Here is a 15,413-nt window from a genome sequence, read left to right as displayed (position 1 = left end):
ACAAACAAATCTCTAAGTGCCAATCTTCAGCAAGCAGTGATGACAAATAATAATAATCATAAACAACAACAATAATAATAATAATAATAATCAAAATAATAATGTACACCCAATAAACACAATGCCCTACTTGCAGGGAAAACACACTTCAAAACATGGTAGAGCTCAGTAGCTATTTGAAACCAGTCCAAGTCCCACAGACAGGTACAGACCAGTAGCACGAGTCCAGTCTGAGTCCAGTCAATAACCTCACTAGGCCTTGTTTTTGTGTGTATGACTGTCCTGTCGGGGACGTCTTCAGTAGCACAGTCTATCGGGCTCCCACTTTGTGGGGACAGTTCATTTGGACACCCACTGGATCGGAGGGAAACCCCTGGGTGCCGTGAGTAAAAGTCTTTAGGGAACCCAGCCTATGTTCTTAGTAGTGTTAATGGGAACTCAGGAACTCCTTCCACACACTGAGGACTTTGTTAGTGTTGATCATAAAACAAGCCAAACGGATGAGGGTTCACACGGTCCAAAAAACACCCAATAAGATTAGAGTCTCTTCAGTTCAGAATCATACAAAAACAAAAACAAATAATAACCATCGTGATAATTATCATATAAGAACAACAACACAATAGCTAGGTCATTTAGGAACTGCCACAGAGGCTTCAGATTGGGAATGCTACTTCATAACTTTCATACATTCAAAAATAAAAAAGAATTAAAAAAAAAACAGGAAATCAAAAGAAAAGTTGGGGAGGAAAAAGGAGAAAACAACAAAAGAGAATATTTTGAAATTCTATGAAATCAGAGGAAGTAAAAAAAGCGCAAAGCGTCGAGCGAGGAGGAGGAGGAGGAGGAGGAGGAGGAGAGATTTACTCGTGTAGAAGCTCTTGGAGACAGTTGGGGGACTTGAAGATCTCGGGGACCTCGCTGTCCAGTTTACAGATGACCTTGTAGATGGCCTTCTTCCAGGACGGGTCCACGTCTTTACCCGCCACGATGGCGTTGAAGAACTCCCTCAGTGTGATCTCTGCCACCTCCAGGAAGCGTTCAGGGACCTTTAGAGAAAACAGGAGAAAAATAAATGGTTATTATTATATTCTAATTATCTAAAAGTAGTAGGCGATGTATTCAGAGCCTTTAATTAAGCATAAGTGCTAATAACATAAGCAAAAGTAGTCATTATGCAGTAAATGTTCCCTGTCAGTGTTTTAATATTATATATGATGTTTTTGGATTAATGTTATTGCTGCATTAATGTCTATGTTGCATTTTCCTGCTGTGGATGTTTACGGTTGTGTTCATTTCAACTCCTTTATATAGGAGTTTAATCTACAGTAATGTATCATATTCTATAAGAAGAGCCACATGTTTCTGAGCCAGGTTTTCAGCTTTGTGACGATGTAATTTCCAGGTGATCCCATCAGTTTTAAAATAATTCAATGTGTTATATTACTTGAAAAATTTTGCAGCGCAATGATGTCCTACAAAAATGTGACGATTGCTGTTTAAAAATGTTGTAAACACTTAAAAAACATGTGGAATAGCTACACATTTATTCAGTGCATTACTTTTCATAGGAAAGACTGAAATGTTCATAAGACCAGGTGGAATAGTTTATTTAGCTCAAGACGTGGGAGAATTTCTCGAAACATAAAGGAACACTTTGTCCTTAAGTTTATCACAAACTTTTAAATGAGCAAATCTGGAGATACGTGGTTTTCACTGAGATGAGAAATGAAAAGTAACGAAAACTGACAGACAAATGTAGTGGAATAAAAAGTACAGTATTTACCTCTGAGATGTGGTGGAGTAGAAGTACAAATTTACATAAAATGTAAAAACTGAAGTAACTTTGAATTTGTACTTGAGCACAATTCTTAAATAAATGCACTTAATAACATTCCACCACTGTTATATAGAAGTATATTCTACATAAATTATATAAAAATGTTTTTAATGCATTTCTTCTATGTAAAAAAATTACAAAAATTATTGCAGATCAGATTTCTCTGATGAGTGACTTTTCAATGTGATGCACCACAAATAACTTAATCTCCCTCACATCTCAATCATTTTGCAGCAGGGTTTTCTTGCATTATGCCCAACAGTGTTATCACCTCCCTTGTAGAATATGTTCATTATTTTCATAGTGGATGTAAAACTATAAATCTCCTGTCTCTTATGAGTATCTACTTCCTTAAAAGCCGATTGAAAAGTCACTTCTTGTGAATTCTCAGGTTTCTCACACCTCCCACTTCCCTGCCCGCAACACGGTGAGCGTGACATCTTTATGAGTCCCACTGTAAATCTGTGACCAAACAAGAGAGCGGAGCTGAGTGAAGAGCGGCGGAGAGGCGCTGGCGAAAGAGGAAGTACTAAATGCTTTGGGAACGGGGAGACACGCCGCCTCTTTAGTGTCCCTGACAGCAGCGCTCACCGACACCATGGAGATGATTAGTCTGGCAAAGATCTGTGACACCTTCCCCCAAGCCAACACTCTGTCACACACACACACACACACACACACACACACAGTCAGTCATGCAGGCGTGAGCACACACACCAGCACACACACCTCCTTGTGCCAAGGAGATGACACATCCTGTACTGTTACAGAGCTCTACATAATGCTCGCTACACACACACACACACACAGTCACACACACGGTAGCTACCCCGGTGTATTTGGCTGAGTCTCTTTCCTCGACTCAGAGCTCCAGGGCGACGCAGCCTTCAGGGGTCACCTGCTTGGATAATGCTGACTGTCTCCCTGCCCGCCTCCCTTGATGCTCGCACACACACACACACACACACACACACACACACACACACACACACACACACATATACAGCAGCAGCAGCTTGCCCAAATGCCTGACAGTGCGCACTCCGCTCCGCTCCTCTCCTCCAGTGTCCTGCAGATACTCATCAGGAGTGTCAGGACACAGCAAGGTTAGTGGCCACTGGAACACACACACACACACACACACACACACACACACACACACACACACACAGACATGTACACACAGGCATGCCTCCTCACACACACACACACGCTTATACACGCATGGGACAGCCACCCGCCCCCCCTCGGGGTGATGAATGGAGGCTAAGATGCCCGTGTGTCTGGTGTGTGTGCATATCTCTGTCCACTGCTCCAAAAGGTGAGTTGTGAATAAGGAGCTTGTGCACTGTGTGTGTGTGTGTGTGTGTGTGTGTGTGTAACAGAGAGAGAAAACACAAAAGCTAACCCAATTCCCCAAATATTGAATTCCCCTCTGGTGGGATAGAAGTGGATATAATTCATTGTTTGGGCTGCTGTCGTCTCTGAAATACTGGCACAATGACCCCGGTGCGAGGGCAACTATGTGTGTAAGTGCCTGTGCGGGCATGCGCACTCTTTTCCCAAAAGACCTCGCTAACGGGCCGGTGCAGCGCGAGCGCCCTGGCCGTTAGACGCAGGGAGTGCCGCATTACTAAGAATATTCCTGCATGGAATTTCTCCTGACGTTTTGACTATAAAAGGACAGCAAAACGCTGACTGCAAGGAGAAAGCAATGTCAAGGAGAAAAGGGTATTGGTATTTCAGATCCTCTTGACTGAGAGAGCGAGAGAGTGAGAATGGGAGGGAGGGGAGAGAGTGATGGCGAGAGAAGGAGGGGCTGAGAAGAGTCTAAGGAGAGAGAGCCGAGCGACAGGACAGAGGGAGTTATTCCTGTCCCACAAGCCTTTGTTTTGCGAGTACGTGTGAGTTGTGTATGTGCCTCCTGACCAGCAGTGAGCCTTAACTGTTTGCAACCCCTCCCTTGTCCCACTCTGTCCCCCCTCACTCCCCCCCTTCATCTCTCTCTCTCTAGGGTCAGCTGTTGGGCCTTTGTTCCAGAGGCATTGTGGGGGATTATCCAGTGTGGCCGTTCATTCGCTCGGCTGTCCGGTAAATGGGGCCAATCGCGTGGCTCACAATCCTTCATACATATTTCATAGGGCTTTTTAACAACTTCTCAGCAGAGCCCAAAATTAAAGGACAGATGTACAAAGAGGGGAGGGGAGAGAGAGAGAGGGGGAGGGAGGGAGGTAGAGAGGCAGGGGGAAAAAAGAGTATAGATAGAGTGAGGGATGGAGGGTGGTGTGTGAAGAATGACGCCTGGAAAAGGCAAACAAGGTGATTGGGAGTTCATCTACACTGTGCCGGCTACATTTGAAAATGCACTTTTTTCTCTCTGGGTTTTTGGTCCACACTAGGACAGTGTTTTTCTCACCTGAGACTAGGGCTTCAAATAATGTTTATTTTCATTATGGATAAAAATAGTGAAAAATAACTATCCCAGTTCCTTAAAGTCCAAGTTGATGTCTTTAAACGTCTTATTTTATCAGATCAAAACCCAAAGATATTCAATTTAATATGATATAAAACAGAGAAAAGCAGGAAATCTCTATATTTTCTAGAAAAGGAACCCTCATCAATGTTATTTACACTTTTATTATTATTGTGTGTAAAATAAGAGAATAGAAATGTTATAGAAAGATATTAGACATGACATTTCTTTTTTTGCAAATTCTAAAAGTTAGAGATTTTTAGTTTAGAATCGAATCTGTGAACACTAATACATTTAAGACTTAGAATATTATTTGTTGAACTTTAAAACCCTTGAAAAATATTAAATTCATATCATAACAATTTAAATTAATGAATTTGAAAACTTTTCAGGGACCTTCTGGCAGAGCGCCTCAGACCCCACTTTGAGAATCACTGGATTAATCGTTGGAGCTCAACTGAAAACAGAGCTTTTGAAAATCTGTCTCCGGAGCAGATGGATCTGAAAACAGCATTTTTGAGTTTTGTGTGGAAAAAGAACGTTTTTTTTTATTTTAATATTTTTGGAAATGATGATGTAAGTGTGCTCAGTCATGGTCAGCTGCTGACAGATAACTGTCTGTCACCTCTAACTTCCTCTGTGATCACTTATTTTTAATGTTAATGAAGACAATCACACAGTGCAGGTGTTGTCATTAATCTGTATTTATGTATATTTTTGCCAGATGACTTCACAATCATGACAAAGCGGTTTGATCCGTGCAGCAGTGCAGGAGGAGGAGTGCACTGTTTGCCTCGTCACTATACTGACAATATTTCATGGTTTCTCAGGTGACAGGAACTTATAACTAAATCAGACGTTTTTGGTTAAAACCACAGAGACTCAACAGAATAAAACAGGTATCTTCCCCACTCTTTCACAGATGTTGGCTGTGTTGCACAGTTTTATAGTTTGCCCGACAAAGAGTAGGGGGAGGAAGAGATTTAATCATTTTTCTGTTGTTCAGATGTTGCAGTATTGTCTGAAATCATTGCAAAAAAGCCCTGAACTAGGGCTGTGTTGGCAAGAATCTGGTGATACAATATGTATCACAATACCGGGGTTACAGTTCAATATATCGCGATATATTGCGATACTGTAAGCATATTGCGATTTTTAAATCTAATTTCATGGAAAACTGTCATAGTAATAAGAGAAATCCACTTTGTGCATAAAATCTGACTTTAAAAAGTTACTTTTTATATGCAATAAGAACAGTGGGATCTGCATTTGTATCCATCAGAGTCCCTGTAATATAATAGCACTACTTTACATGCAGTCTGTTTGATTTTCTCCATGGAAACTATTAAAAACCTATAGTTTTTATGGAATCGATACAGTATCACAAAACATAATACTGCCATATTCAACTGTATCAATATTTTCTAACACCCCTACTGAAAACCACGGTTTGTTTTCAGCCTTTAAATTGATCAGATTTAGAGTTTTACCTCTTCATGTGTCCCACACAGACGCACGCACACACTTTCTCTTGATAAAAGTCTTACCGCTCTGTGAAAAATAAGTGGTCTAAGAGAAGGTGCGAGAAAGACAGAGGGAATGGAAATGTGTATGTGTCCAAAAAAAACAAAAGCTGTCATGAAAAGGGATATTATTGTGGCTTTACCCCTGTGTAACACAATATGAAAGGAGGAAGAGAGGAGGAGGGAAATAGGGGAAAAAAAGAATCAGCAATACTACACACACACACACGTTTCCCTAACCTTCGCATCGTGCTGAGTGTTGGGTAAATACCAATCAAGGAGGAAGGAGGAAAGAAGAAAGGAGGGAAGAAAGAAAGGGGGACTTCTTTGACAAGAGGCAGCGATGAGGCAGTTAATCACTCTCATTCACTGCTCAACTCTCTCCCCCATTCTCTCCACCTCTCTCCATCTCCCTCTCTCGTGACAGGTTGCTTTGAGACAGAAGGATAAGCTCTTTTTCAGAGAGAGGGAATCGGATTTCCTGCTTTTTGATGAGATAATAAAATATGACGGAGGACAATAGGAGCCTGTGGATGGCTTGCTGGGAGCTATTCACTCCGGCAGCGGCCCCTGTCTTAAGACTGCTTAGACAAACGTTTAGAAAAAGGTAGCCAGAGGCCCAAGCCCCGGAATAAAGGCTACTGTTACAAACACCGCGTGCAAGTGTATGTGTGTGTTTCGGTAAAGCCTGAGAAATCTCTTCTCTCTCGGTGACTCAGGGTTGAGCTGTTTGTTTGGCCAACGTGTTTCTCCCCCTTTGCTTTTGGGAACTGTCAGGAGATGTATTGCACCTTCTATTTGCACAGCGTTGGCCAAACAAGACGAGACCCTGGAAGATAAGGCTTGTGTGTGTAAGAGAGTGTGTGCGCTTGTGAGCTGTAGCCTTGAAGGATGAAATGCAGGGACACAACACGAGCCCCCGCTGCCAGCCAGGTTAATTCCTAACCCCAACTCAGCCTGGGAATGCCAACACTTCCCATGCTTTTCGGCCACAGTCCATGTGTGTGTGTGTGTGAAACAGAGAGTTTATAGATTCTCTGATGCGCTGAGTGGCGTAGATGGGGTCATCTGGCATCGGTGTATGATATGTTTCCTTTAGAATATTCTCACTTCTGCTGACAGCGAAACAAACATTTAAAAACAAGAGTTGAAACTTAAGTTGAACAGGCCTGTGACATTTGGGTGAGTCAAGCCAGAGCTTCCCGAACCTCGAACACACACTCACACATATACCCCCTGTGCCTCACGTATCTGCTCTGATCAATAATCTACAAAGGCCTTGATAAGCCCTTGGCCCACACTGTCACTTTAGGCAAACACAACCCATGTCCCCTTTCTTCCTGCTCCCCACTGCGCCTGTCCCCAGCCCCCTCTCCCCGCTGATAAGACTGTGCCACGGCTGAAGAGTCCGACATACTAGCAAGGAAAAGAACAGACACAGGGCTTCTTTCGTTCCATCATCTCCTTCCAAAGTGCTTCTTTTTCTTCAATTTCTACCTTCTTTAACGTCTCTCAAATTTCAAATCCGTGACATGGGCGATTTTCTCTGTGCCTTGGCGACCACTGGGACGGGAAACAGGCCGCAAAGCTGAGCAAACACCAGCCACCTCCACTCCACTGATAGCCTTGAGAACATGGAGCCTTGAGGGGCTGTTGTGTATACATGCACGTGTGTGTGTGGATGTGTCTTGCTGTCTGGTGTGGCGTGTATGTAAGCATGAGCACTAGCGTCACATGGGCTCTTCTCAAGGTGCACCTCCACCAGGGGAGTCAAGGACAGGACAGGGTCAAAGACGCTGATGAAGTCGCTCTCCTATCCCATCTTCCTCGCTCCTCCCTCCATCTTTACTTTACAACGCCCCACCCTTATACACACACACACACAGTGGCTGCAAATTCATATCATATAGGGCCTCTTTTGACACGTTTACCCCCCTCTTGCCCCTCTCTTTGCCGTGCCTTATAGAAATTGGAGGTTGTATATCAACAGCCAGAAAAAGAGTCTGTACCCCGAAGAATTGCAAACAGCAGGGGAAGCCAGAAATCACAGTTCAAGCCCTTGTTTAGAGTCTTAAAAATTCATCGTCTGCGCTTGTATGGCCGACACAGGCTGGGAGAAAGCGATCTAAGCGAAGGGGGGGGTCACAGATCGCTGTAACGGGGCCTCCAGAGGTCAGGAAGTCAACCCGGCACAGAGAGAGCATGAGAGCAGGAGGCAGAAGGGAAAGAAAGGAGCAAGGGAGTCTGGAAGATAGGAACAGGACATCTGGAGAGGAGGAGAGCAGAGGGAGGGAGGGACAGGAAGAATAGAAGGGGTAGGAGGAAGGAGGGTGCGGGTGGGCAGGCGAACAATACAGGATGGAGAGCAAGGAGCTGCAGCGAAGGAGGGAGGATGGATGGAAGGAGAAGGGAAGAGAGCAAGATGGCAGGAGAAGAAAGAAAAATAATAAACTGCAGATTGGATTGAAGGAGGGAGAGTTTGGCATCAGCAGGGGAAATGGGAAGTGTGTGTGTTTGAACGGGGGGTTGCTTTGACACATCTGCAGCTCTGATGCACGCCCTGGTCATTTTGGCATGAGTCCCTTTGCCACGCTTCATTAGTCTCACACACACACACACACACACACACACACACACACACACACACGGAGGGAGACCAAAATGGTCCAGAAATAATGACATAATCAGCAGCTGTGCCACAGAGCAGGCTGCCCCTCACAAGGTGACCAGGGACAGAAGGAGGGAGGAGAGGGGAGAAGAAGGGAGGAGGAGGAGGAGGAGGAGGAGGAGGAGGAGGAGGAGGAGGAGGAGGAGGGAGTACTGGTGGAAAAGGCAGGGAGGAGGGGGAATCAAGTGTTGGACGAGCGCAGTGAGATAATATGTTTGTGTGAGCAGGTGAGAAAAGGAGAGAGGGGATCATGTAGTTCTTTATGTTTAAGTGATTCCTTGCTACCCCGGGCGCCCCAGGCTCTACACACAGCTCTGGTCATTTAATCAGTGAACAGAATAAAGTGGCTTTTTCGTACATACACACTGCATACATGTGCACACACACACACCACACGGCGAAGAAAAGACCTGTCAGGCAACGTCAAACGGGGGCCCTCAATAGCCCCCGGCTATTCACCGAGAAGCAGATGATCCTGCTCTCTATTCTTTTCTTTGCCTAACTCTTCTCACTAAAAGAACTAAAAAGCCAAGACAAGTCGCAAATTATGCTCATGGCACAGTAAAGGTCCGGCTAATATCTTGTGATTTGTTAGAATCTTTTATTATAAACCAAGTGGGGTACAGTGAACTCACTAGTGTGTCAGTCTTTTTAAAGGGCTGGATCGCCCTCCAGAACACTATTAAATATCCTTTCAGACCTTTTCTAGGTTTTATTTGCTCTGGTTTTACCTCAGAATGCTGTCAACTATCAGGGAGTATCAGGTCAAGAGACATGTTGCTGTTGATTTTTTTAATTTTGTCAGCAACACAGAGGGAACACCTTTAACATCCACTGTACTGGTGCAGCAGCAGTGATGGAAATCTTGAAAATTGTTTGAATCCAAAACTATCAATGTGAGTTTCAAAGAATAAAATGAACTTTTATGACTTTTTAATACCCAGACCAATTTTCCAACAAAGAATGTTGGGATTTTAAGTTTCTGCAATCCACAGAAGAGTTTTTAAAGTAGATAAAACAGTGATCGTCATGTATTTAAAGAGCCATGACAAAGGGAACGGCGGCTGAAGTTCACATTCAACACATTTATCATTCAAAATGTTGAGATTCAACATATACATGGCTTGCAGAAATGTAAAATGCCAACATTCATTCTGGCAATTGAACTGTAAAACCAACAGGTAGGGGAAGTGTGAAAACTTTTTATACTGATGTAATTTAAGTTAAACAACAGCATATTTAGAAACTAGTAGGTGTTTGCTTTTAAATGAATGGATACATTTTGGCCATACTGTTATAAGCTTTGGCTCAAAATTGTTGTTTGGGCTAACCCTACCCAGGCCGGTTGGTTTTAAGAGTTTAAAAATTCATTTTTTTCAAGCCTATTAACATGTCAAAGTTATTTTTTCTCCTAAAGTGTCATCCATTTAGTAAAACAACAACACAAGTTTGAATGAAAATCTGATAGTATGTATCAAATTCTCTTATTGAACTCTATGTCTCAGATTGCATCTATGATCATCTATCAAATCTGTGATTCAGTTTGCGCTGAAAATGATAAATACGAACATAAGGGCCTCTCCAAGGGTCTTCATTGCTGTCTTAATTGTATCATCTCTGTAGAAACAGAAGCTGGTGTGTTTGCTGGCTCTGGTGGGAAAAGCAGGTGTAAATGCACATACACACACGTGAGTATACAAGGACAGCATGTACTACTTATTATGCTGTATATGACAAACCGGTGTAATGTGCATGCATGATAAATGCACACAGGTCTGGTATGCTTCAAGCTTTTTTCAATGAGAGCGATAGAGTTTAGGGGAACGACAATAGATGCTGCAGATAAGAGGAGAAAGCGGGTAACAGGAAGTCTGTGTGTGTGTGTGTGTGTGTGTGTGTGTGTTGTTGACATAAACCCACTGGCAAATTGTATTGGTTGTATTTTTGGCAGCTCTGAACTTAAATCTATACTGCCTGCTTTTCATCTCTCTCCCTCTATCTTCTACCTCTTTTTGTCTTCAATCGCTCTTCAAAGAGAACCCTAGAGCCTTTTACCCAACACACCACACCTGTGAGCAAATGTGTGTGTTTACGTATGTTTATACATGTCTGTATCTTCGCCTGTGCATCCAGTGCAACGGCCGTGACCTTTTCACCTAAAAATTCCCCGAGGTCGAACCCGGGTCAAAGACGCGCCCCACACACACAAACACAGCGTGCTCTACGTGGTGAGAAAACTGAAAAAAAGACAACAACAGTAATGAAGGAGTGCAAGACAGGGAGGGAAAGAGGAGGAGGAGGAGAAAACAGACATTAGCCTCTCTGGGTGGAGAACAAATGGAGCCCCGAGAGGGACGTGAAGAGGAGGAACGAGGGAGTGAGGGGGGAAGGAGAGGTGAAGCACACAATGCTATGGGGCACGGCGGTTGGACAGACAGCATCTGCTCTCAGCTCTCTGTGGCTCTGGTAATGGATGGAGAGTTGGAGAGACACAGAGAGAGTAGGAAGAAGGGGGAAAACGGGAGGAAAAGCTGGAAAAAAGAGGGAGGAAGAGCGGATAATGGAGGGAAAAGGCAGCGGCGAGGGAGGAAGGGAACTGGGAGCGAGAAAGTCAAACTTTAGAAAGTTTTCTGTCATTATTTGAAAAATCAAAAACTGTGCGTGCCTGTGGAAGGGCGTTATCAATTCAAATAGAGGGATGACAGACGGATGGACAGACAAAAGAGGAAGAGGGACAAAAGGAGTGAGACATCTTTCCAATAGGAGAAAGAGCAGCTGATAAGGGAGGACACACGATACCCGCGTACGAAGGCTTCTCGCTGGCACCTCCCTCTCACATAGAGATCATAGGGACTTCCTCTTTTAAATGCCGAGGTGTGTGTATGCATGAGTGTATGCGCGGGTGTGTGTGTGTCCTCTGTGGGAGGAGTGGTCACTGACAGAGGAAACTTGGCCTAGTCTGTCTTATGGAAATCTGAGAGTTTCCCAGAGCCATCATAAAACTGCCTCTCTATCAGACCCCACCTCTCTCTAACCCATTACCAGGTCACACACACATTCCTGTCTTATGAAAGATGATGTGTGTTGTCATTGGGGGTTCAAAGACAGACAGAGGGGGCTGCAGAGTAAAAAAGAAAAGGACACTAAGCGAGAATTTTCACTTGAGTCCTCACATGAAAGCGCTGCTCGCTCAAAGTCAAGGCTTTGGGAGGCCGGGTGTGTTTCGGAAGACTTTGATGGCGATGGACAGAGCGAATGAGAAGCGGAGAAGAAAGAGAAGAAGAGAGGGGATCAGGAGGGGGGCTGAGAAAAGAGGAAAGTAGAGCCGGGGTCTAGGTAATTAACGGCAAGCTCTTTAATTACCGCTGGTGTTCATTGTGCCAGAAGGAATGTGACAATTATGCCATTAAAACTTCCTAATGGGGGGAAAAAGCGAGGGAGAGGAGGGAGAGGGGGGGAGAGGGGGGGATAACGGAAGACATGCAAAAGAGGAGGATGAAAGAATGAAAGGAGAGAGGCAACAGAAGGAAGAGAGAACGACGAGAGGGAGTGAGGGAGGAGGGATATGAAAGGAAAAGGGGAAACAATCGCGACAAAAGAGGAGCTGGGAGGGAGATGGGGAGCGTATTAGGCCAGCACAGTGACAGAGCAGATTAGCATCAAACAAGAAAGGCCACAGACGTGTGTGTGTGTGTGTGTGTGTGTGTGTGTGTGTGTGTGTGTGTGTGTGTGTGTGTGTGTGTGTGTGTGAGAGAGAGAGAGAGTGTGTGTGAGTGTGTGATCACTGAAACAGAGGACATATTCATTCCAAAGACGCCACCAAGGTGGATGGAACTTTGATGATGCAGAATCTGGCAAAGGGAAAACTCAGTGTGTGTGTGTGTGTGTGTGTGTGTGTGTGTGTGTGTGTGTGTGTGTGTGTGTGCTTGCTGAATCTGCGTAGGCTCCTGTTTCAAGTGGTGGTGCAGGCAGGTAGGGGAGGAAGAGGAGGAGGAGGTGGTGGAGGAGGAGGAGGTGGAGGAGAAAGGGGAGAGATCCACAGAAAAGGGCCTTGGGGGCATCCTGATACACATCCAGTACATTTCCATCTCCACATTACCTCTATGACTCACACACACACACACACACACACACACTCACACACACACACATATAAGACGGGAAAACATAACAAATGTGTCCGCGCACATATATAATACACACAAACACACCATTCCCACACCAACATCAAAAAAACACACAACCCACGCACCCGCACTAGCAAACACACACGGTCACACACACAAATAACACCCACACACACACACACATCAAAAAGCCACACACAAACACTTACACGCAGAGTCTTCGTGCTCACCAAGGCGGTTGGTTTGTCAGGGGGGTTAGAATTTGCATGGCTGGGCAAATTTTCCTTGTGCTAAACTCTAATCAGCTCCTGTATCTCACAGACACCTGCCCAGCAAAAAAAAACCTTAATATGCAAAACACCTTCCCTCCCTCCTCCACTACTGCAGCTCCTCGGCCAACAGAAGACTTATTCACCTGGCCTCTCTCACTCTTTTCCTCTCTGTCTGCCTTCTTGCAAATTTTCACATTTATGTATGCAAATAGGCTGTTCCCCTTAAGCCTGTTTCAACAGTAGCTTCCTGGTGCCAGGAGAAGAATGACAGTTTTGTCTGAGATGTAAAGGGGAATTTATGATTCACAAAGTAAAGTTTGTTTGGGGAAAAGATGACATGTTACCTATGTTTGGGCAGGTACGGTATTTTTTTTTATTGGGTGTTGCGTGCAAACTTTTTTTTTTTGCATACTGTCTCCCTGGAGGTTGGTTTTTATTTACTGTGACCTGTTATGTGAGTCACACCAACCTGTCCAAGAATAATCCATTTAATTTCTTTATAGTGAAATATAATGTCAATATAGCATAAGATATATACTTGTGTGTTTACATGTGGCTCAACTCCCCTGCAACACAACACCTATGTAGATGTTTAACAGACTTGTTTTTAAAAGGGACAGTTCACCCCAAATCAGAAATACATATATTCTCTCTTACCTGTTGTGCTTTTTATCAATCTAGATAGTTTTGAGTGTTGGAGGTCTCTGCCTTCTCTCAACAACACTGTCTCTTTCCAAATATCCTGACCCGGTTACTCAAGATAATCCAAACACCTTGCCGTGAGCAGTTTCATGTAGGAACGATACTAGAAAGAAAATAGTTCCTTCATGAAACTGCTCACAAGATGTATTTTTGACTTTGGGGTGAACTGTCCCTTTAAGGCACAAACAAAGTAAAACCTACGCTGAGTAAACGTCCAAAAAAAAAAGTGTTTTTCTTCTTGTTTCTTATCTTCAGTTTTTCACTGTGCAGATGATTCATGTGTGTGTTGGACACCAGAAGTCTGTTTTCAAATGTGTCGGCTGACAACTAAACTGGAAGCCAATTGTGGGCCGAAATTTAACTCGCACGAGTGTGATGTGGAAACTTGAAGTCGCCAGTGCATGAACACTGATGGACTTTTCAATGAAGCGGGAGACATCTTGTGTCCAGCTATGAACAATATTTGCATATTCATATTTCTGGACTATTGGGGAGCGAGAAGGTACAGACGTTGTATTTAACTAAGCAAATTAACTATTAGAATAAAAAAAGGCTGAGTATTTATATATGGCTTCAAACACGTATTTAACTTCTGTTCTGTCAAACAACACAGGGCTAAAATCAAGGACATATCAATAAGAATCAAGTTTGTGAAGCTGTGTGTTTTTTGAGATATTATTAACTTTCATTTCCTTTTGTGGGGTGTCAGGTGATTTACCATTAGCAGAGCATAATCTGATATGAAAACAGAAACACACCTTGATTCCAGGATCAGGAAAAGTGAGACAGAAATGATAAGATCAATAAAAATACTGCTTTTATTCTTTACTTGTGTTCTCTGATCTTAATGTGTTTGTTTTTACTGTTGATGGTGCAGATGTCTAAACTTTGCAAGCAGCTGTAGGTAAGGGTCATTTTCTTCTTGGTTTGAACTTATTTTCATGTCACTAAACAGGTCGTTTGTTCAAGACTCGTCTCATTTTTCTTTGTGCTTTGCTCTGATGGACTTTGGGCTTATTGAGACCTCATATATACAAGTGCCTCTGCCTGCCAGAGTCTTTCAAAGCCTCCCTTAAGAGGGCTGAAGATGGATGTGGGGAAGTGTGTGTGAGTGTGTATGTGTGTTTGGGTGCACACAGAGGAGCCCCAGTGGACAAATAACGGACAGAGAGAGATAGACGTAAACAGAGAGAAAGAGAGTGAAGCACTTTAAATGTGAGCGCTGCAAAACTCCCACTGCTCGCAAGGGCACTTCTCTCCTGCACGTCATCTCTCTTCCCCCCTCTCTCTCTCCTTCTACCCTTCTTTCTCCCCTTCCCATTCCCCTCGGTTCCCTTTCTCCCTCCCTCCCTTCATCGCTTTCTCCTTTGTCTCCGAGCTCTCACCCTCTATCCCCTATCTATCCATCTCCCTCTTCCCCCTCTCCCCCTCTTTCTCTCCCCTTCCTCTCACTAAAACAGTAGGACGCTTAACCTTGATAACAGTGAGATTTTTTCCCCCCTCAAAGTGACACACACACATACACACACACACACACACACACACACACTGGAGAAGTGCTTTGCCAGCATGCCAGGCCGGTCCAAGGGACGGCTGTACCCTTCGAGGTGAACAGGACACTGGGAAATGCAGCAACAACAAAACACTCGCACACATACACTCGCACACAGACTCGATCTCTCGAACAAATACACACACAGACGCACACACACACGGATCACTCCAGGTCCTTCTTAACACAAGCCTTTTAAAGGTCTATTGTCAGCTGACATTGAGAGAGCGCTGGCGATCCTGAAACACACACACAC

At 44.0% G+C, this 15,413-nt stretch overlaps 1 protein-coding gene across 4 annotated transcripts in view; it reads right to left on the bottom strand.

Annotated features, from left to right (window-relative positions):
* Positions 1 to 276: 276 nt before the first annotated feature.
* Positions 277 to 15,413, bottom strand: part of LOC131990857 (prospero homeobox protein 1-like) — a 38,382-nt gene continuing 23,245 nt past the window's right edge. For all 4 annotated transcript variants that reach the window (XM_059356038.1, XM_059356035.1, XM_059356037.1 and 1 more), the window contains exon 5: positions 277 to 1,049. In XM_059356038.1, the coding sequence (XP_059212021.1) occupies positions 864 to 1,049 (186 nt within the window). In that variant the 3' untranslated portion in view covers positions 277 to 863. The remainder of the gene's footprint in view (positions 1,050 to 15,413) is intronic.

Source organism: Centropristis striata, chromosome 18 (assembly GCF_030273125.1).
Source record: "Centropristis striata isolate RG_2023a ecotype Rhode Island chromosome 18, C.striata_1.0, whole genome shotgun sequence".
Classification (NCBI taxonomy): Eukaryota; Metazoa; Chordata; class Actinopteri; order Perciformes; family Serranidae; genus Centropristis; species Centropristis striata.
This window is presented reverse-complemented; position numbering and strand designations above follow the sequence as displayed.